General features: G+C 56.3%; 2 protein-coding genes, 1 long non-coding RNA gene and 1 other non-coding gene across 13 annotated transcripts; all 4 read left to right on the forward strand.

Annotated features, from left to right (window-relative positions):
* Positions 1 to 355: 355 nt before the first annotated feature.
* On the forward strand, positions 356 to 417 carry LOC123567758 (U7 small nuclear RNA). Its single transcript, XR_006690861.2, has one exon. It is a non-coding gene; the product is annotated as a U7 small nuclear RNA (small nuclear RNA).
* Positions 418 to 589: 172 nt separating this feature from the next.
* C11H12orf57 (chromosome 11 C12orf57 homolog) lies at positions 590 to 2500 on the forward strand. 2 transcript variants are annotated; one of them, XM_005569990.4, is made up of 3 exons: positions 590 to 729; positions 1008 to 1184; positions 2270 to 2500. In XM_005569990.4, the coding sequence occupies exons 1-3, from the start codon at positions 678 to 680 to the stop codon at positions 2419 to 2421; spliced, it is 381 nt and encodes a 126-aa protein (XP_005570047.1). In that variant the 5' UTR covers positions 590 to 677; the 3' UTR covers positions 2422 to 2500. The 2 variants fall into 2 exon arrangements, with proteins under 2 accessions (XP_005570047.1, XP_015285799.1); XM_015430313.3 differs by having other exon boundaries at positions 1008 to 1097.
* A 559-nt stretch (positions 2501 to 3059) lies between these two features.
* On the forward strand, positions 3060 to 20312 carry PTPN6 (protein tyrosine phosphatase non-receptor type 6). 9 transcript variants are annotated; one of them, XR_012419936.1, is made up of 17 exons: positions 3060 to 3236; positions 10394 to 10516; positions 10775 to 10969; positions 13569 to 13758; positions 13914 to 14030; positions 14135 to 14248; positions 14424 to 14520; positions 15157 to 15236; positions 15433 to 15582; positions 15945 to 16125; positions 16669 to 16800; positions 16933 to 17087; positions 18932 to 18999; positions 19092 to 19243; positions 19340 to 19431; positions 19802 to 19932; positions 20122 to 20312. XR_012419936.1 is itself a non-coding variant. In XM_065523662.1 (16 exons), the coding sequence occupies exons 1-15, from the start codon at positions 3223 to 3225 to the stop codon at positions 19914 to 19916; spliced, it is 1794 nt and encodes a 597-aa protein (XP_065379734.1). In that variant the 5' UTR covers positions 3060 to 3222; the 3' UTR covers positions 19917 to 19941; positions 20079 to 20312. The 9 variants fall into 9 exon arrangements, 7 of the variants coding, with proteins under 7 accessions (XP_065379734.1, XP_065379733.1, XP_065379735.1 ...); XR_012419937.1 differs by lacking the exon at positions 3060 to 3236 and adding an exon at positions 10141 to 10305; XM_065523662.1 differs by lacking the exon at positions 15945 to 16125 and having other exon boundaries at positions 19802 to 19941; positions 20079 to 20312.
* Positions 4202 to 5074, forward strand: LOC141408014 (uncharacterized). The gene is made up of 2 exons (XR_012419941.1): positions 4202 to 4350; positions 4887 to 5074. It is a non-coding gene; the product is annotated as an uncharacterized lncRNA (long non-coding RNA).
* Positions 20313 to 21227: the final 915 nt, after the last annotated feature.

The following is a 21227-nucleotide window of genomic DNA, read 5'->3' on the forward strand; positions in this document are numbered from 1 at the left end:
TGCTCCGTCGCCCATCAGTAGACAAGGCCATTTTAGGAAAGTGCGAGAATGGCTTTTGCTCTGGGCTTTTACTGCCGAATCCAGGTCTCTGGGCTTAACAACAACGAACGGGCTGTGACTGGCTGGTATCTCAGCCAATCAGCATCGAACTCATTTGCATAGGCTGAGAGCAAATGTTCGCGAACTCTAGAAATGAATGACTTAAGTTCCTTAGAATATTCTTTTTCCTACCGAAAGTTACAACATGCATCGTTGTTTATACAGTAATAGGAACAAGAAAAAAAGCCACCTGAGTTCACCCTCACCAATTGTGGAGTTCATGCATATCCCTTCTTCTCTCTACACACATGCGCAACAGTGTTACAGCTCTTTTAGAATTTGTCTAGCAGGCTTTCCGGTATTTGCCGGAAAGCCCCTTTCACATAGCTTGTTCATAACAATAGAATCTGTTTAGTGCGCGCAATTTCCGTGAAGTTCTTTTAGTAGGTAGTTTTCCCGGTGCAAACGATGTTAGAAGGTTTGGATGCGAAGGTTCGGACCACGCCTGGGGGCTTCCGGCTACACCGGATGTTGCTTCCTTTCCGCCCCCACTGGTCTTGGGAAGTGTTAGTAGGACGTGGCTCTTTCTTCCTGAGCTTTCCATTTATCTCCGCTGCACTTGCAGCTTCAGACGCCGTATGGCGTCCGCCGCGTCCCAACCCGCGGCCCTCAGCGCTGAGCAGGCAAAGGGTGAGAATAATCGTAGTCAACGCATGGGTTGCCGGTCCGGGGAGGATGCGGGCAGAGGATGTGGGGCGACAAACCTGGCTTCGTCCGCCGGGAAAACAGGGTAGGGGACGCCGGGTCCCGTCGTTCTAAGTGGGGCGCTTGCCCCCAAGACTCGGGATCTTATTGGGTTACCTATAGCCTCAATCCACTAATTCCCTGCGCTCTCCACTGGGCCCGCTCTCCGTTCTCCGACGCGACGCCTACCCGGGACGCCTCCCTGGGATGTTTCTGACGCGCAGTGGTCCTGGCGGAGGTGATCCAGGCGTTCTCCGCCCCTGAGAATGCAGTGCGCATGGACGAGGCTCGGGATAACGCGTGCAACGACATGGGTAAGATGCTGCAATTCGTGCTGCCCGTGGCCACGCAGATCCAGCAGGAGGTTATCAAAGCCTATGGCTTCAGCTGCGACGGGGAAGGTGGGTCAGACACGGGAAGGCGGGGGTTGGGTCGGGAGAGGGCGCCGGATCTGTGGGGCCCTGAGTGGTTGTCCCCTTTCTCGCCACACGGCGACAGTGTTGGCACTCAGAGCTCAGGGTCTACCCTGAGCTTGTGCCTCCGAGTTGCATTTTGTACAGGAGAGGTTCCGTATCCCTTATCCGAAATACTTGGGACCAGAAGTGTTTCGGATTTTTTCAGATTTCGGAATATTTACGTATACATGGATATCTTGGGGAATGGGACTCAAATCTGAACACGAAATTGTTTTGTTTCGTATACATACAGCTTAAGCACATAGCCTGAAGGTAATTTTATATAATAGTCTGAATAATCTTGTGCATGAGACAAAGTTTTGACTGCGTTTTGACTACAGTCCCCCCACCCCCACCCCCCACCATGAAGTCAGGTGTGGAATTTTCCATTTTTGGCTTCACACTGGCACTCAAATAATTTCAGATTTTGGGTTTTCTAATTAAGGATGGTCAACCTGTACTGTGAATCACATTATTATTACATTTTGTGATGAGGGAGCAAACGCTAATGGTGCAGACTTTTAGTAGTAGCAGAGCTGGACGTCAACGCTGTTGTGCCATCTTTTAGTGAGAGGTCTGCATTACAGCAGTGGCTGCAGTCTCTCCAGGGTGTTTCAGCTAATTTCTGTTTGGGGGTTGGTGGTTAAATTTTTGGTGAGATCCTGGTGTTCCCCAAAGGTGCTGACTGATTCAGCTCTGCTGCCCCATAGCCTTCCTGCGTTCCAGCTACAGACCTGGGGTCTCGTGTTCATTCATGGGGTTCCAGTGACTAAACTGCTAAAAGGGTTCACCTGAGAGCAAGAAGCACACTGCCTTGGGATATTTTCATTCACTGCATCCCATCTAGTTGTGCCCAGTGTAGACCAAGAAGTTGATCCAAACCACATAGGACAGAGGCCTGCATGCGTCCTGTTTTGCAAACAGCTGCCCAGCCAGTGGGGAAGCAGTTCATGCTTAAACTACCACCCCCTCCAGCTGTCTTACGCAGCTGGTCCTTGGAAGAAGCTTTGACCCTCCACTCCCTCTTGCAGGTGTCCTTAAATTTGCTCGCTTGGTCAAGTCCTATGAAGCCCAGGATCCTGAGATCGCCAGCCTGTCAGGCAAGCTGAAGGCGCTGTTCCTGCCGCCCATGACCCTGCCACCCCACGGGCCTGCTGCTGGTGGCAGCGTGGCTGCCTCCTGAGAGTTGGCCCTCCCTGTGCCCCTGCCAGGGAAGAAAAGGCCTTGATGTTCCAGACGATAATAAACGTGCCTGTGACTTAGCCTTGGTGTCAGTCTTTTGCAGACTTGACAACCCCCATCTCACCTTCCCAGATTCCCTCTGCCTTTCCAGGCCCCATCCCCATGTACAGCTCCTTCCTATACTCCTGGCTGGGCCTAACCCTGCTCCAGTGAGGGCCTGAGGCTCCTCCCCTTCCCCCAGGGCAGGGTGAGAGGCTGGACTGGGCCCCTCTACGCTCTGGGTGGGTGGGCGGGCCTGCACTGGGGACACCTCCTTCTCTGAGGAATTGGGCTGTTAGGACTTTCCCTTAGGCCCTTTGGTTTCCACCTACTGAGAGCTTTCCCCCATTGGTTGCTCTTCCCTCAGCCAGGGTTACTTCCTGGTCTTTGCTCCTACCCAGCGTCCCGCTGCTCTGTCAGCTTGAGCTCCAGGTGGAGCTCCAGGTGGCTCCTCCTCTCCCGAGGGAAGGGGGCCCTGGCCCAGCGGGCAGGCCTGCTGTACTCCCGCACTGGGGCTGCAGGGAAGCTGGCCACTGTGGGCGGTCTCAGGCCAGCCCCGCCCCACCTGTCCTTTTCCCGGAGACTATTAGTCCAGGGTTTGTCCCTGCGGTGCCATTGGCCTGGCAGGCTGGATCGAGGAGGAAGTGGCTGATTTCTGAGTGGTTCTTCCTCTCCTGGCTTGGGCCGCTGTGCACAGCTGTGCTCCTGGCTCAGCCCCGCCCACTGTGGCCCTCCGCTGTGACTTCCCCATCCCTACAGAGAGATGCTGTCCTGTGGGTAAGTCCCAGGCACCACCTGGGTCCTAGTCTCCTGTTAGTTTTGGAGGGAGGGAGGGCCTTGTTGATGCTCACTCCATCATGTATGTGAGCGTGAGTGCGATCTGCTGCTGCCCTGCCATGCGCCTGCTTCCGATCCCTATAAACCTTCCCCTTCCCGCAAAGTGTGAGGACCCCCAGGCTCACTCATGCCCCTCTGCCCCATCTTTAACATTTTCCGCCTGACAAGTGTGTATCTGTTCTCTCCATTGCATTTCTACTTCCAGCCTCTGGGCTCCTGCTTCTGTCTCCTGCTTAGGACCTGTCCCCCGTGGGTAGCTCACAACACCTGAAACAGCAATCAGAGGCCACCCGCGAAGGCCCTCCCATGCCCAGCCAACTTCCCCGCTCTTCCCAACATCTGACTTTGGTCCCATCTTCCTTCCGTTTCCTTTCACTTCCCGTTCCCCTGCATCATTCATTCAACAGGTACGTGTTGAGCGTCTGTTACACACCAGGTGTTGTTTAAGATGCTGGTAATACTGGAGTGAACAAGACAGACATGGTCCCTGCTCTCACGGAGCTTACATTCCAGTGGGAGGTTACAGACTGAACAAATAACCCAATAAATTGGATCATTGCAGATTCTCAGAAGTGTTATGCAGTAAATGAAACAGCCTCGGCTGGGTGTAGTAGTTCACGCCTGTGATCCCAGCACATTGGGAGGCTGAGGCGAGACGATTGCTTGAGCCCAGGAGTTTGAGACCAGCCTGGCCATATAGTGAGACCCTGTCTCTACAAAAAATAAGAAATTAGCTGGGTATGGTGGAATGCGTCTGTGGTTCCAGCTATGAGCCTGGGAGGTCAAGGCTGCAGTGAGTAGTGATTGCACCACTGCACACCAGCCTGGGCGACAGAGCGAGACCTTGTCTCAAAGAAAAAAAAAGAAAATGAACCAGCTTCATGTGCTAGCAAGTGACTGGGTGTGCAGGTGACATTACTAGCTGGAGGGATCGGGGAGGCCTTCCCGAGGAGGTGACATTTGAGCTGAGACCTGCTTGAGGAGGAAGAGGAGCCAGCCATGTGATGTGGTGATCAAGGCCTGGGCAGAGGAGCATCCCTGGGCAGAGGAGATGGTGAGCACAAAGCCCTAATGTGGGAACAAACAAAAAAAGGACCGTGTGTCCGTGGCAGAGGGCCCTCGTGGAGCAGAGGCAGGGCCACGGCAGGTTAGACCTTGTTGGATCTGGGATGTTGAAAGTGAAAACCTGGCCAGATGAGGTGGTGCATGCCTGTGATCCCAGCACTTTGGGAGGCCGAGATGGGAGGATCGCTTGAGCTCAGGAGTTTAAAACAAGCCTGGGCAACATAGAGAGATTCCATCTCTATTAAAAAAAAAAAAAATACTGGGTGTGATGGCCCAAGCATGTAGTAGTCCCAGCAGTTTGGGAGACTGAGGTGGGAGGATCACTTGAGCCTAGGAGTTCAAGACCACGCCGGGCAACATACAGAGAGACCCCATCTCAACTATGACGACTACTACTACTAAATAGCTGGACATAGTGGCACGCACCTGTGGTCTCAGTTACTTGGGAGGCTGAGGCAGGAGGATCACCTGAGCCAAGGAGGTTGAGACTGCAGTGAGTTGTGATTGTGACACTGCACTTTTCAGCCCGGGTGACAAAGCAAGATTCTGTGTCAAAAAAAGAGAGAGAGAGAGAGAGGAAGGAAGGAAGGAAGAAAGGAAGGAGAGGAAGAAAGAAAGAAAAAGAGAAAGAAGGAAGAAAAGGAAAGCGAGAAAGAGGAAAGAAGAAAAAAAAGAAAAAGAAAAAGTGACAACTGGCCAAAAGAAAGAAGAAAGAAAAAGTGACAACTGGCTGGGCGCGGTGGCTCACGCCTGTAATCTCAGCACTTTGGGAGGAGTTCGAGACCAGCCTGGCCGACATAGTGAAACCCTGTCTCAACTAAAGATACAAAAAAAGAAAAGAAAAGAAAAGAAAAAAAATTAGGCGGGCACAGTAGGGCGCACCTGTAGTCCCAGCTACTAGGGAGGCTGAGGCAGGAGAATTGCTCGAACCTGGGAGGCAGAGGTTGCAGTGAGCCAAGTCTGCGCCACTGTACTCCAGCCTGGGCGACAGGGAGAGACTCCATCCCCAAAAAAAATACAAAAAAGAAAAAGTGACAACCTGATTACAGAGTACTGGTGAGTTTGTGGGTGGGTGGCTCCCCAGCCCTGCTGATTCTTGCTTCTCACACTCACATCTGCTCCTGCCCCAGTGCACGTCTTGTCACTGTCGGCCCCACCGATGGGGTTCCAACTGAGTCTTCTGGTGCTTGATCCTTTCCGTGGTCATTTTCCTGCCAGATAGCTTGGCCAGGCCTCCCCTGGTGCAGATTCCATCCTTGGTTTCTCAGCCTGGCCTTGAATGACCCTCTACAGCAGGGTCCCAACCTCTCAGAGCAGCTTTGCTCCAGCCACACAGCTTGCTCACAGCCAGGCACTGCACATGTGGACTCTGTGCGTGCCACCCCTTTGCCCTGATGCATGTTGCCTCTGGGGGAGCACTTCTTCCTCCACCTTCCATCATGGGCTGTGGTGGTGCCTATCCCATCTGACCCCGACGCTGTCTGCTGCGGTATGGTTGGTGGTGGAAAGGGCACCAGGCTCCGGCATCTGACATCCTTGTTTTACCCACCTTCCCACTCACTAGCTTGTGACCCTGGCCAATTACTTAACATCTCTGAGTGTTAGTTTCTATTTCTATAATTGGGTGAATAACACCTACTAAGTAGTGTTGGCCTGAGGATTAATACTATAATGTAAAAGCTGGCGTCACTGAAACCCTGCCACTTACCAGCTTTTCACATCAGTATTTGGGAAATATTGTTAAGCTCATTTGTCCACGGGGATTCTGAGGCTCAGAGAAGTTCACGAATTTTCTACAGATTATTTTGCTTTATTCGCCCTTCCAGACTGCCTGTCTTCTTATATCACCGTTGATCTTGATCTGCATGGTTTTTAATTTTTTTTTTTTGAGACGGAGTTTCACTCTGTTGCCCAGGCTAGAGTGCAGTGGCCCGATCTCGGCGCACTGCAACCTCCACCTCCCAGGTTCAAGCAATTCTCCTGCCTCAGCCTCCTGAGAAGCTGGGATTACCGGCGTGTACCACCACACCCAGCTAAGTTTTGTATTTTCAGTAGAGTTGGGGTTTCACCATGTTGGCCAGGCTGGTCTCGAACTCCTGACCTCAAGTGATCTGCCCACCTCAGCCTCCCAAAGTGCTGGGATTACAGATGTGAGCCACCACGCCTGGCTTGGTTTTTAATTTTTTAAAAATTCACTGGGCCGGGCGCGGTGGCTCACGCCTGTAATCCCAGCACTTTGGGAGGCTGAGGCGGGCAGATCACGAGGTCAGGACATGGAGACCATCCTGGCCAGCATGGCGAAACCCTGTCTCTACTAAAAATACAAAAAAATTAGCCGGGCGTGGTGGCGGGCGCCTGTAGTCCCAGTTACTCGGGAGGCTAAGGCAGGAAAATGGCGTGAACCCAGGAGGCGGAGCTTGCAGTGAGCAGAGATCGTGCCATTGCACTCCAGCCTGGGCGACAGTGCGAGACTCCGTCTCAAAAAAAAAAATTATTTTTTTTATATTTATTTATTTTGAGATGGAGTCTTGCACTGTCACCCAGGCTGGAGTGCAGCCGCCCAATATCGGCTCACTGCAAGCTCCGCCTCCCAGGTTCCAGCCTTTCTGCTGCCTCAGCCTCCCGAGTAGCTAGGATTACAGGCGCCTGCCACCGCGCCTGGCTAATTTTTGTATTTTTAGTAGAGACGGGGTTTCACTGTGTTGCCCAGCTGGTGTCGAACTCCTGACCTCAAGCGATCCTCCCACCTCGGCCTCCCAAAGTGCTGGGATTACAGGTGTGAGTCACTGCATCCAGCTGTATTTTTATTTTTATTTTTATTTTTTGAGACAGTGTCTCACTCTGTCACTCAGGCTGGATTACAGCGGCATAACCATGGCTCACTGCAGCCTTGACCACCCCACACTCAAGTGATCCTCCCATCTCAGTCTCTCAAGTACCTGGGGCTACAGGGGCTGTGCCACCACACCTGTATTTTTTGTAGAGACAGGTTTCCCAGGCTGGTCTCAAACTCGGGGTCAAGCAATCCACCAGCTTCACCCCCACAAAGTGCTGGGATTACAGGCGTGAGCCACTGCACCTGGCCTTGATCTCGACTTTTATCTTCCTGCTTCCAAGGAAATATTTTTTTCTTCTGAATTATCAGGCACTTACTTTTGTAATTCTTAGTCTCCCTGAGCTTGTTTCCTCCCATAAGAAAACGGGGAAAATTATTCCTACATCACAGGGCTGTCTGAGGCCTAAATGAGATCATGTATGTGAAAGTGATCTGCAAATCCCACACCACACCAAAGTCAGGGAGGTAGTTTTTCATTTTCCTGCCAAAGGATAGCAGAAACTGTACCTCTTGTCTGAGTTCTGCATCTTGGCTTGACACCCTTCAGAGAAATTCCTGCCTCTTCCATGGTTCAGGAAGAGGTGCCTAGTTAGTTTCTTCTGGGTACCTAGTTAGTTCCTTTCCACCAAGTGGGTTTAAGCCCTGGAAGGACAGTGTACTGGGGCCAGGGTGCAGTGGGTGTTTGGTGCTGAGCATGGACCTGAAACTTTGTGTGTGGTCAGAATTACATTCCACGCGTGGGGATGTGCACTGCACCAGGTATCTGTGTAGGTGGACATGGATGATGAGGTGCATGTGCCGTGACTATGTGTGCATCCTTGGCTGTGTATGACAAGCAGGCTGTGTGTGTAGGACCAGGAAGCTGTACTTGTGGCCAGGTATGTGCCTATGGACTGACAAGTTTGTTTGTTAGACACTTGCTCAGTGCCAGGCATCGCACTGGACTCTGAACACTGAGATGAGCGAGAGCACCAGCGGGTGTCCCGCACTGCAGCGCGCTTTGCTGTGTTCTTGCTCCTTGGCGTTGGGCATGGGGGTTCCGTGGAGTTCTGGGGCTCCAGGGTGGTGTCCAAGCTGAAGAGGTAGTCAAAGCCGGACCATGCAATAAACCCACCAGGCAGATTCCCCAGGGCACCAGTGAGAGAAGAAAACCGGAAACAAATAGAACATAAAGGAAGAAGGAAAAGTGGAAAAGTCTTTTTTTGGGGGAAAACATTAATGTTTGTTGTTTCTAAAAATGATAAAGTAGTTATCATGGGAAAATTAGACTTGTTGGGCTTAAAACTTTATTTTTTTCTTATTTTAACTGAAGCAAACCATGCATAATGTTCATAAACATTAAGTACACAACAACCTGACTTCACTTTTTTTTTTTTTTTTTTTTTTGAGATAGAGTCTTACTCTGTCACCAGGCTGGAGTGCAGTGGTGTGATCTCGGCTCACTGCAACCTCTATTTCCTGGGTTCAAGTGATTCTCCTGCCTCAGCCTCCCGAGTAGCTGGGATTACAGGCGCCCACCACCACGTCCAGCTAATTTTTTTTGTATTTTTAGTAGAGAGGGGGTTTCGCCATGTTGGCCAGGATGGTCTCGATCTCCTGACCTCGTGATCCGCCAGCCTCGGCCTCCCAAAGTGTTGGGATTACAGGCGTGAGCCACTGCGCCCGGCCGACTTCACGTTTATACACACCCATGCAAAAAGCATCCAGGTGGAGACAAAGAGCCTTCCCTGCACCCTAAAAGTTTCCCAGAAATTGTTCCCAGTTAGCATATTTATTTTTGTAAAGGTAATGCATGCCCATCATATAACATTCAAAAAGGTATGTAGAGAACCAAGTGTCCCCCCAGCCCTGTCCTCTAGCCACCCAGTTTCCCTCCCTAGGGGAAGCCATCAATATGTGTTTCTTATGTATCCCCTGTTGAGCTTCTTTTCCTCATTTTGGTTTGGCGGTGTTGGCATTTGTATTTGGAATTACAGGCAGGGAGCATCATATACCTTAGTGTTTAGGGCCTCTAAGATCAACCAGCCCTGAGAAAATCAGCCATGGCGAGGACCTTGGTCCCCAACCCCCCGGAGATAGGCCCCCTGGTGGGAGTCCTGGGGCGGGGCAGAGGCCTAGGGACAAGAATCAGAAAGGACCCAAGTTTGACAGGGCTGCTCAGGGTCATGCTGTCCATCCCTCTGCCACAGTGGCATGGACAAAACGCATATGTTGGTTACAGAAGTGCACCCTTCTCTCTTGCAAGCACTGGCAAGGTCTTAACTATCAGTCTCCCGCTCCCATGGCAGCCCCTTTGCACAAGGAGGCTCTTAATCTCTGTTCTTTGAAGCCCTGAGGGCTGGTGTATAGGAGTTCAAAGCATTGGCTTTGGAACCGGCCTGTCTGGGTTTGAATCCTGGCACTGCAGCTGACTCACTGAGGGACTCAGGCAATGCCTTACCCTTCCTGAGCCTCAGGTTCCTTGTCTGTGAGATGATAAAGATAGCCCCTATTTCATAGGGCTGTGGTGAGAAATCAATCAGATGAGGCATGTGAACGCCATTATAGCACAGCACCCGGCATCCAGCAGGACTCACTCGCTGACAGCTGTCACCGCCATCATTGTCATTAGCGTGGGCCAGGGAGGGCTGTGTAAAAGCAGCTGGTGGAGGAGGAAGAGATGCCGTGTGAGCGTCTCGGTTCACATGCATGAAGTATGATCTGGGCCTGGAGTGTGCAGTGCACACGTGTGTCCTTACTGCATGTGTTGTCACATGTGTGCAATGCCATGCTCCTAAGCCTTTGATTGCAGACGTGTGGGAAGTGGGCCCCGTCCCCACCCCCAGTGCCACCGTGCTCTGCTTCTCTTCCCTTGCTCTGCTCTAAAACGAGAAGTGCAAGTGAGTTCCCCCAAGGGGTCGGCCGCGCCTCTTCCTGTCCCCGCCCTGCCGGCCGCCCCAGGCCAGTGGAGTGGCAGCCCCAGAACTGGGACCACCAGGGGTGGTGAAGCGGCCTGGCACTGGGAGCTGCATTTGAGGCTTAGTCCCTGAGTTCTCCGCCTGCCCAGACTAGCTGCACCTCCTCATTCCCTGCGCCCCCTTCCTCTCCGGAAGCCCCCAGGATGGTGAGGTAAGGGCCTGCCACCCACGGTAGACAGGAGGCAAGGGTGCCTGGTGCCCACGGGACCCCTCCTCACTGCCCTGCCTGGGCCGCCCAGGTGGTTTCACCGAGACCTCAGTGGGCTGGATGCAGAGACCCTGCTCAAGGGCCGAGGTGTCCATGGCAGCTTCCTGGCTCGGCCCAGTCGCAAGAACCAGGGTGACTTCTCGCTCTCTGTCAGGTAGGTGCCCCCACCCCCGGTGTTTTGGCCACTGTCTTGTGCCATCCAGGCCCTGAACCACTCATTCCTGGTTCCCCGTGGCAGTGCCGACTCCCCGACCCCCACGTCCCGTCTGTGCCCTCGCGCCCCACCCCCGCCCTCCCCACCCCTGTCTGTGCCCACCCATGCCCATGTGTGCCCCCACCCAGGACCTCAGCCGATCCCTGCCCTCCTGCTTTACTCCTGCACCGACTGGCCTCACCGCCTGGTGCCCTGCAGGGTGGGGGATCAGGTGACCCATATTCGGATCCAGAACTCAGGGGATTTCTATGACCTGTATGGAGGGGAGAAGTTCGCGACGCTGACAGAGCTGGTGGAGTACTACACTCAGCAGCAGGGCGTCCTGCAAGACCGCGACGGCACCATCATCCACCTCAAGTACCCGCTGAACTGCTCCGATCCCACCAGTGAGAGGTGAGGCCTCTGTACCCCCGTCACTCGCAAGCAGGGGTGAGTCGGCTCCCGCCCTGAGCGGCCAGGGAGACAGGGAGCCTGGCACCCGGCACTGCCTGCCCTCCATCCCCTCCCCTCCCCGCACCGGCTGGGGCTCTCAGTGTCCCTCCTTCATGCTGTCCTGTGGCCTGGTGTCTCAGAGCCTAACCTACCACCCTTTCCACCTAACCCCGAGGAAGCCAGAGAAAGCTGCCTTGCCCTATACCAGGGGCCCTGGCCGCTGCAGCCCAGGTCCCACTAGACACAGGGAGGCCACTGCTGGTGGCCAGCATATCGTGCCGGCCAGCTCTGTTGTTAGAAAGCTCTTCTTCCTCTGGAAGCCAGCCTGCCCTCCTCCGTCTGCCTCTCACCCCAGTGCATGTTAGGACAGTGAGGAGCTGACACTGCGGATGAGGATGGGGATGAACGGTTGCCAGGACACTTGACACCTTGTCCCAGCCGCCCAGTGGGGATGGGTCTGTCCTGTGGGGTCAAATACAGAGATCACTGAAAGCAGGATGTGAAGTGTTCACCTGTGTAAAGGGTCTCGCACTGTCCCAGGCACAGAATAATACTCCAGGCATTTCCTTCCTGTGCCCTCCTCGACTCCTCCTGTGGTCTTCCAAAGGCATGGATGGGGGGCTGGGGAGCTTTGAACACTCCTCAGGACACCATAGCTCCTTTCAGCAGCCACATCTCAATGCCAGATCCTCTTAAAGGGCAGCGGAATAACGCTAGGGGGTTTTCACACGGACCCCTGGGCCAAGCCGACTTGCCCTTGCCCTGCATTCGTGGATCGATTGTTGAAATGATTGGGAAACTTGCTTCTGCCAGCTTGCAGCCTTTCTTAGATTCGGGCCTCCAAACTGCATCAATATTTTTGGTCAAGTCACTGATTGAAACTTAGAGCTGGATTCGGTCGCGGTGCAGCCCTGTGGCCCACCTGGGAGGCCTCCTTTCCTGGATCTGCCTCCTTCAAGGCCTTCCTCATCTGAGCCTCACATGGCTGGCTCTATGTCTGCCCCCTGCCCTTCCTCTTCCCCACTGCAACACTCAGGGGGCTTCTGCCAGCGAGACCCTCTAAAGCTCATGTCCTCTGTTTCTCCTTGCCTCAAGCTAGGAGGAGGAGGACGGGCTGACCAGTGCCTAGAGTTGGAAGAGAGGAGCAGGGCCCCAGGAGGCCCCTGCAGAGGAGGCTGAGGCCTGGGTTCAAAGAGAAGAGAGAGAAGGAAGGGAGGGCAGTGCTGGGGCAGGAGGTTAAGACCGGGGAAGCCACACTGAAGGCCCTTTTGGGTGACCCATCCCAGGAGCCAGTGTCACCCCCGAACCTGGGAGTGTGTGAGAGACTTTCTCCCAGGTTCTGCTGTGTCCCCTGCCTTGTCTGTGGCACCTCCTTCTCTGCGGGAATTTGCATCTGTCCCTCGGTGGCTCTGCGCTTCCTGTGGTCAGCCTGACATTTGCATGGAGACTTCCTCATCCTGGGGCCCAAGGGAAGGGGCTCAGCCCCCTCCCTGCTGCCTGGGGTCCTAGCCTGTCCCCAGGTGGTGGGCTGAAGTGGCCTAATGGGGTATGGAGGCTCTGGGGGGTCTCTCGGCTGGAGTCACCTCTGGGCAGGGGTGAGATGGGTTGGGACAGACTGGTCCTCCCCTCTTCCCCCCATCCCTGCGGTTGGAAAATTTGCCCGCCCTCCCCTTGTCCCTGGGCTGAGGAAACCTCACAACCTCACTTCTCACTCTCTCCCCAGAAGGAGTTTTGTGTTTTTTCCATCACGTGGTTTCCTGTGGGGCAGGGCATTGTGGGGCTACAGTTTCCTCCTGGGAAAGGGGTGTGCTTTGGGGAAAGGGCTTAGTTCTGCTTTCTGCCCCGACAGCCCCTTTGAATCCCTTTGAACCCTTTTGAACCCTGGGCTCCCCTTCAGTGACATCATCCAGGGCACCCCAGAGCCCCCTACACCACTCTTTCCCTGGTGGGGTTGTCCTCCCCGCCTCCCTGGGGGAGCGCACCCCATTGGCCTTCCTTGTGACTTGTGTCTCTCTGTCCATCTCCCACCACTCCCTGTGGTGTGGCCTTGGTCTGTGTTTCTCTTTGCCTCTGGTCTCTGCCGGGGCACAGCCTGATCCTTCATGGAGACTCTTCCTTAGTTTCCCTCTTCCAAATATTTGGAATATTGCCAGCCCTTCTGCCTTTCAGAGGTGGTCTCTGGGTTCAAAGCCTGGTCAGAATTCTGGGGGCTAAGATAGCTTGAGCCTGGGAGGTCAAGGCTGCAGAGAGCAATAACCGTGCCCCTGCACTCCAGCCTGGGCAACAGAGCTCTGGAGGCTTGCCTTGGAGTCCATCAGGGGCCCTAGGCCAGTGAGTAACAGCTCAGCGTCAGTTTCCTCATCTATAAAATGGGGGTAATATCATACCCAGCCCTCAGCATGTTTGTGAGAGGCATCAATACGATGGTGGATTTGGAACCATCTAGCGCAGTGCCTGGCCACAGTAGGTGCTTGATTTCCTGCCCCTCTCTGTGAATATCTTTGCTCAGCGCCTTCCCCTGTGGCCTGGGTCTCACCTTCCCTGACGCTGCCTTCTGTAGGTGGTACCATGGCCACATGTCTGGAGGGCAGGCAGAGACGCTGCTGCAGGCCAAGGGCGAGCCCTGGACATTTCTTGTGCGTGAGAGTCTCAGCCAGCCTGGAGATTTTGTGCTATCTGTGCTTAGTGACCAGCCCAAGGCTGGCCCAGGCTCCCCGCTCAGGGTCACCCACATCAAGGTCATGTGTGAGGTAAGGCAGCCAGGTGGTGGGGGAGCCTCTGCTGAGGCTCCTGTCTGTGACCGCAGTGTGGGTGGCAGGGAGGGTCTGCCTGGGCTTGAATTCAAGGCTGGGGCCCAGGGAGGGAGACTCGAGCCCTGTGAGTGGCCTTATTTGGCTCCCTCCAGGGTGGACGCTACACAGTGGGTGGTTCAGAGACCTTCGACAGCCTCACGGACCTGGTGGAGCACTTCAAGAAGACGGGGATTGAGGAGGCCTCAGGTGCCTTTGTCTACCTGCGGCAGGTCAGGCGGGGACCCAGCTGCTTCCTCCCTTCCCCTGAGCTGTCCCCCAGGTGTGAGCTTCTGAGACCTCTGAGTTGCTGACTTCTCGCTCTCCCCTATCCCAGCCGTACTACGCCACGAGGGTGAATGCGGCTGACATTGAGAACCGAGTCTTGGAACTGAACAAGAAGAAGGAGTCCGAGGATACAGCCAAGGCTGGCTTCTGGGAGGAGTTTGAGGTGCATGGTGGGGAACCGGCAGGGCTGGGGCAGCTGAGGCGGTGGCGGCCGCGTGGGGCCCCAGGCGGACACCTTCCTCCCCTTGCCCACCTCTGCTCCTGACCCACCCCACGTGAGCTCCCCTGATGGGTGCTCTCTCTGGGAGGTGATGCTCATTTCCTCACCCACATCTCAGAGTTTGCAGAAGCAGGAGGTGAAGAACTTGCACCAGCGTCTGGAAGGGCAGCGGCCAGAGAACAAGGGCAAGAACCGCTATAAGAACATTCTGCCCTGTGAGCACCCAGCCTGCCCCATTCACCCAGGAGACCGCCCCACCCCAGCCACTGCCCCTGCCCCATTCACCCAGGAGACCGCCCCTGCTGCAGCCGCTGCCCCTGCCCCATTCACCCAGGAGACTGCCCCGCCCCAGCCGCCGCCCCTGCCCCATTCACCCAGGAGACCGCCCCACCCGAGCCACTGCCCCTGCCCCATTCACCCAGGAGACCTCCCCTGCTACAGCCGCTGCCCCTGCCCCATTCACCCAGGAGACTGCTCCGCCCCAACCGCCGCCCCTGCCCCATTCACCCAGGAGACCGCCCCGCTCCAGCCGCCGCCCCTATCTCACAGGTCTCCACCCTCCACTCCAGGAGGGGCCATCTCCCCACACCCCTTCTCCAAAAGGCCTCTACTCCTCCCAGAAGTGCCTCCCCACCATCAGCAGGCAGGCTGCCCCTTGCTCCTAACCTCCTTCTTGTGAATCCCCTCACTCCCTCCGTACAGATGATCCCCCACCCCTGCTGCCCACAGTCCCCCGCAAGCCTCATGGCTTCTGAGACCAGAACGGCCTGTTAGCTCAGGAGGGTCTGACACAGGTGTGGTGAGTCCCTGGCTGACCCAGGCCATCTCGCCTCCTCTCCACCCACTCCCAGTTGACCACAGCCGAGTGATCCTGCAGGGACGTGACAGTAACATCCCGGGGTCCGACTATATCAATGCCAACTACATCAAGGTCAGTGGTGTGGGTCATGTGGGAGGAGAGGCTGGGCCCTGGGAATTCCCTGTCTGGTGGGGGACCCTAGATCCAGAGACACCTGGGCAAAGCCAAAGCTGGCTTCTTGCATGGGTGAGGGGAGCAGTGGTTCAGGCCCTGTGCTGGGCTGAGGGGCTCACTGTTTTGGGGTGCGTCTCTCCACGCTTGTGTCCAGAACCAGCTGCTAGGCCCTGATGAGAACACTAAGACCTACATCGCCAGCCAGGGCTGTCTAGAGGCCACGGTCAACGACTTCTGGCAGATGGCGTGGCAGGAGAACACCCGCGTCATCGTCATGACCACCCGAGAGGTGGAGAAAGGCCGGGTAGGGCACCCCGCCCCATCCCCACATCCGTGCCCCGTCCTTGTGGTCATACCATTAAGTCAAAGAACCGTCAGATGCCAGAGCAGAAAGGGATCTCGGGGGTGAGGGTCCAGCCTTGTTGGGAAACTGAGGGCTAGTGACAAAGTCTCGACTACACGATGCAACCCCCAGATCCCTGCATGCACCCCTGGGCTCTTCTGAGCTCCAGACCCAGGTTTTAGGCTGTCCTCCTTCCTCCTACACCTTCCCCACCTGTCTGCATCCAGGCCCCTCCTGTCCTCCCTGCCCCATAGATGTCTGTGGAGTCTGCCCCTCACTCTGCAGCCTCCCCTTACACAGCACCCTCTGTGCTGCCGTTGAAGTGATGCCATCCGTGACAAACTGGGTCGAGTTCCTTCCCCTCTGAAATCTCTTCCATGGCTCCTGGTCACCTTTGGGATAAAGTCACACTCGAAGGCCTGGCGTTCAAGGCCTGGTGGTTTCCCTGTGACTCCCACGCTTCTCTTGAAGGCTCACCGCTCCCAGCAGCCGCGGCTCTTTCAGGTTCCCAGCCTTTCTTTGCACAAGCTCTTTTCTGCTAGGAAATGACTCTGTCTCCACACTGTCTCCGCCCGGCAGATGCCTCGTGTTTGAAGACACAGCTGAAGCGCTGCCTTCTCTGTGAATTCAGGTCTTGTTTTCTCCAGGACCTAGAGGGCGAGTTTCCTCGTTCCCAGCCACGCTCCTCAGCGCGGCGTCTCCCCGGTCACTTGTCTCTGTGAGCTCCTCCAGGCACAGGGGCACAGACTGGGTGTTAGCTGTGTCTGTGACTACAGCCTGGTTTGCACGGCTTCGGGGACAACGCCTGCCTCGGCAATGTTTGTTGAATGACAAATGGATGTACCAGTAAAGCGGCTGGCCAGGTCGCACCACCTGTTGGTGGCTGATCTGAGACGAGAGCCCAGGTCTCCTGCCTCTCTGCCAGCTCATCTATCCATCCAACAAACGTTTGGGCTGGCGCCAGGCACTCAGAACCTAGAGCGGGACCTGGGATGGGCCACAGCGCCCTGCTCTGTGCCTCATCCCCACCCGACCCTCCCTTTCCAGAACAAATGTGTCACATACTGGCCCGAGGTGGGCACTCAGCGCGTTTATGGGCCCTACTCTGTGACCAACTGCGGGGAGCATGACACGACCGAATACAAACTCCGCACCTTACACGTCTCCCCACTGGACAATGTGAGCGGCCCCCACTCCCTGCCCTGCTCCGGGAGTCCCTCCCGGACTTGTTCTCCTCTCTGGTTGGGTAGGGCGAGACAGGTGGGGTGTTCCGAGGGAGCAGGGGGCACTGAACCTGTGTCCTCGGCCCAGGGGGACCTCATTCGGGAGATCTGGCATTACCAGTACCTGAGCTGGCCCGACCATGGGGTCCCCAGTGAGCCTGGGGGTGTCCTCAGCTTCCTGGACCAGATCAACCAGCGGCAGGAAAGTCTGCCTCATGCAGGGCCCATCATCGTGCACTGCAGGTGAGGATGATAATCCTGATGGTAGTAGTGGCCGCTGAGAAGTAAATACTGCTAAGTGCCATGAGCGTTATAAGCAACATACACGTTAGCTCACACGATTATTGCCTTCCGCTCACTCCCAGCTTCTTCTGGGTCCCCTCATGGCTCCAGACCCCTGGGTGGAACGTGGCTGGAACCAGCCCCACTTTGGCCCTCTGCCTGTGGTTGTCTTCCTCAGAGCCCTCCCCAGATGTACCATCTCGCCCAACCCTGTCAAATACAGAGGAGGAACCTGGGACCCAGTTGCTGGCCAGGCCCAAGCTAGGCAGGGCAAGGCCGGGCAGGCACCCACAGGAGGCCTGGGTCCTGGCTGCTCCGCTTTCTCTCCAGGTCTCACTCCGTTGGTTTCTTCTCGCCTCCCAGGAACATCCATGGGGCTTGTGCTCCCCGTTCCTCCTCTTTTTCCATCGGTAGACCCAGGGCTTTGGCTTGTTCCTGACTCCGCCCTCTCTCCCAGCTTCCCCAGGCGGCGCCCCATCCTGGCCCCCAGGGCTGTGTGGGGATGGACAATGCCTTTTTGGGGGTGCACATAGCTCCTCTATCTACCCTCATGTTTGTGATCAGGAGACCCTGGTAAGGTGCAGAGGTGGGGGCCTCAAGGAGGAGCAGGGGTCCCACAGATGAGCCCACTGAGCCCGCCTGGCCTGGGTGGATGAGAGGCAGCGGGTGCAGGGCCCCTCCGCTTACCAGCTGCGTGATCTTGGACAAATTACTTAACTTTTCTAACCCTCAGCTTCCTCCTCTGTAAAATCAGGACCTCAGGGTTGTAGTGAGAACTCAATGAGACCCTGTTGTTGCGGCTGGAATTCCGTCAGCCCTCAAACACGGGGCGCTGTTACTGGTTTAGTAACTCATGTCAGGCAGAGAATGGGGGAAATGAGAACTTGCCTTGCTCTGGTCCCTTCCCACTCCCACCGTGGACCCCAGGCCTGCGACAGTCTCTGGCTTCCTCCTTTTCCCCCAGCAGCTGTTTGTCCTGGGACAAGTCAGCTGAATCTAGAGGTGCCCCCGAGGGGCTGTCTCGGGGACCCGGCTCTGTCCTCTGCTCTCTCAGAGACAGGCCCATCCCCGAGAGCTACCCTCCTGCTCACCCGCCACACACACATCACACACTTCTTGGAAGCCCCGTGGCCTTTATTTAGACGTTACAGGAAGGAAGTGGGTGTGGGGGGTTATTTTTGACAATCTGGGTTTGAAATTAGACAGTGCGACTCAGGGCATCAGCCTGATGGGCCCAGCCGAGGGTGGGCCTGGGGTCTCCCTGGCGTCTGTTTGCCCAGGGGTGGGAAAGAAGAGAAGCTTCCTACGGCCCTGCTCCTCCGAGCGCCCTGACCCGGCGCGCCTGCACCCTGCTGTCTCAGGGGTGTCCTTTTCCTGATGTCAGGGTTTGAAGAAAAACGAAGTGAACCGGGCTGAGAGACGCACCAGATCTCCTGCAGGGAGAGGCGGGGAGGGCTCAGGGTACCTGGGAGCCGACAGGATAGTGGTGGGATTTGGGGGTCCCAGGTCTTCCGGGGTGGGGGCAGCCACTCACCAGGAGTGGGGAGTCGGCGCGAGGAGTGGAGGAGGGAAGGATGGTGGCAGCCGGGGAGACGGCGTCAACACCACAGAGCCAGAGTGGAGCGCGCCCGTGCAGAGCTGGGCAAACGTCCGTCGTCACTTGCCCGGTGACCCTGGGCACATTCCCTCCCATCACTGGAGGCTCAGGCTGCTCCTGTGGTGCCTGGGGCTGGAGCTGAGCACTGGGTACCCCCCTTCCCGGGAGGGCTTGACTGGCCTCTGACCGTACCCCCGTCTTTCCCCAGCGCCGGCATTGGCCGCACGGGCACCATCATTGTCATCGACATGCTCATGGAGAACATCTCCACCAAGGGTGAGGGGCACCTGGGGGCTTGGGAGTGGGGCTGAGCAGCCTCTCGGTGTCTGCCTATGCCTGGACCTGAGGTTTGACTGCCCCCCACCCAGGCTTGGACTGTGACATTGACATCCAGAAGACCATCCAGATGGTGCGGGCGCAGCGCTCAGGCATGGTGCAGACAGAGGCGCAGTACAAGTTCATCTACGTGGCCATTGCCCAGTTCATTGAAACCACCAAGAAGAAGCTGGAGGTCCTGCAGGTGTGTGCAGAGCAGGGCCTGGGGGGCTGCAGTGCGGGGCAGGCGCCACCTAGCCGTGCTGGGACCACCACCCTCCCACCATCCCTCTGTCCATAGTCGCAGAAGGGCCAGGAGTCGGAGTATGGGAACATCACCTACCCCCCAGCCATGAAGAACGCCCATGCCAAGGCCTCCCGCACCTCGTCCAAGTGAGTGGCCCTGACTGCCACTGCCCGGCATCCACCCCTTTGTCCTGCCCAACCCGATCCTCACTTTCTGGAGAGGACAAGTGTCACAGCTGGGGGGGCCTGGCTTCAAGTTCAGGCTTGGGTCTCACCCTTTCTATTCATAAGCATTTCCCGAGTGCCCACCACGTGTGGGCCTCTGCTAGGTACCAGCCGTGCACTCCTGTATGAGATGTAGCCTCTGTCCTCTAGGAGCTTGGAGTCTAGTGCGGGGACAGTGGCTGGGTCGCCTGTGAGATGGGGTGGCCAGAGGGGGCTGCCAGTGCCGAGTCCCCCGCGCTGTCTCCTGACCTGCACCCACTGCCTGTACTTGCCCCCCTGCACCCCGCTGCAGACACAAGGAGGATGTGTATGAGAACCTGCACAGTAAGAACAAGAGGGAGGAGAAAGTGAAGAAGCAGCGGTCAGCAGACAAGGAGAAGAGCAAGGGTTCCCTCAAGAGGAAGTGAGCGGCGCTGTCCTCAGGTGGCCATGGTACAGCTCTTCTGCCTGGGTGTCCTCCCGGCCCTGCCCCGTGTCCTTGGCTCCACTGTCTTCCCTGGGTGGATGGGGTGGCCGTAGCCTCACTCTGTGCTTCCCAGATGCCCCAGACCTTCTTGTTCCCCCTCCAGGTTCCAGCCACCCTCTCACTCCCTCACTCGCTTCTCTTGGCAGCCTCAGCCCTGAACCTGCGGAAGCCTTCCACGGTGGACAGACTCACAACCTGAACCTAGGAGCGTCCCATTCTATTGTAATTTAAATGGCTGCATCCCCCCCACCTCTCCCTGACCCTGTATATAGCCCAGCCAGGCCCCAGGCAGGGCCAACCCTTCTCCTCTTGTAAATAAAGCCCTGGGATCACTGTGTGTCGCCTCTGAGCGCTTTGCTTGCCCAGTGAGTGGTTGCCCAGTGAGTGGGCGGCCGGAGGGCAGGATGGGTAACCGTGCGTGCCTTCGCGTGAAAGCTCCGCCTTCTGTCAGACGGACGTGGGTCGGGGCTCCGCCTCACACGTGGGAGGGTGACCGTGGGCGAAGCTCCCCAGTCTCCTTCTTTAAAATGGAGGGCGATCATAACAAGGTGGTTATGAAAAGCACCGAGATGACGGCTGACGATAAGACGGGCACAGTGACTCACCACAAGCTCGCCATGTGCCCAGGCACTAAAAGACTACACACGATAGTTCAGTCTAGGCACTTTTATCATTCTCATTTTACAGTGGAGGAAACTGAGGCACAGAAAGACTAAGTAACTTGGTCACTTGCCCAAGGTCACAGGGTTATGGAACAGTGAAGCTGGGATTTGAACCCAGGCCGTCTGGCCCCAGAGTCCACACTCCTTACCCTGGAGTTGCAGCTGGGGCCACCCTCACGGGGGCCTGATCACACTCCCCTGATGCCGACTTCCAGATCTGAACTAAGAAGAGTAGTTAACAGCCGGAAGCGCAGACCCGAGGTCAGCCCTGCTGCGTCCCCTCTGGCGGGAACAGGGACTGGCTCCTCAGTGCACCCAGGTGCGCCCAGCTCCTCCCCTCACCCAGGCTGCTGCCGCCCTTATCCTTTTGGGCAGAGTTTGAAGAGCTGGCTGGCTTGAAGATTGCTTTGGTTTTTGGTCCCCTCTTCCTTCCCCCATGTCAGGATTGGTGTTTCTTCTTTATTTGAAACACTGGTCTCCTGGGGAGTAAAGCCGGTGGGACTCATCCCTCAGGAAGGGCTGGCGCCCACTCCCGGAAAGGCTGAGACGGCACAGGTTCCAAAGCCCAGAGGCTGGGCGTGCATTATTCA

The sequence above is a fragment of the Macaca fascicularis genome, chromosome 11 (genome assembly GCF_037993035.2).
Source record: "Macaca fascicularis isolate 582-1 chromosome 11, T2T-MFA8v1.1".
NCBI lineage: Eukaryota > Metazoa > Chordata > Mammalia > Primates > Cercopithecidae > Macaca > Macaca fascicularis.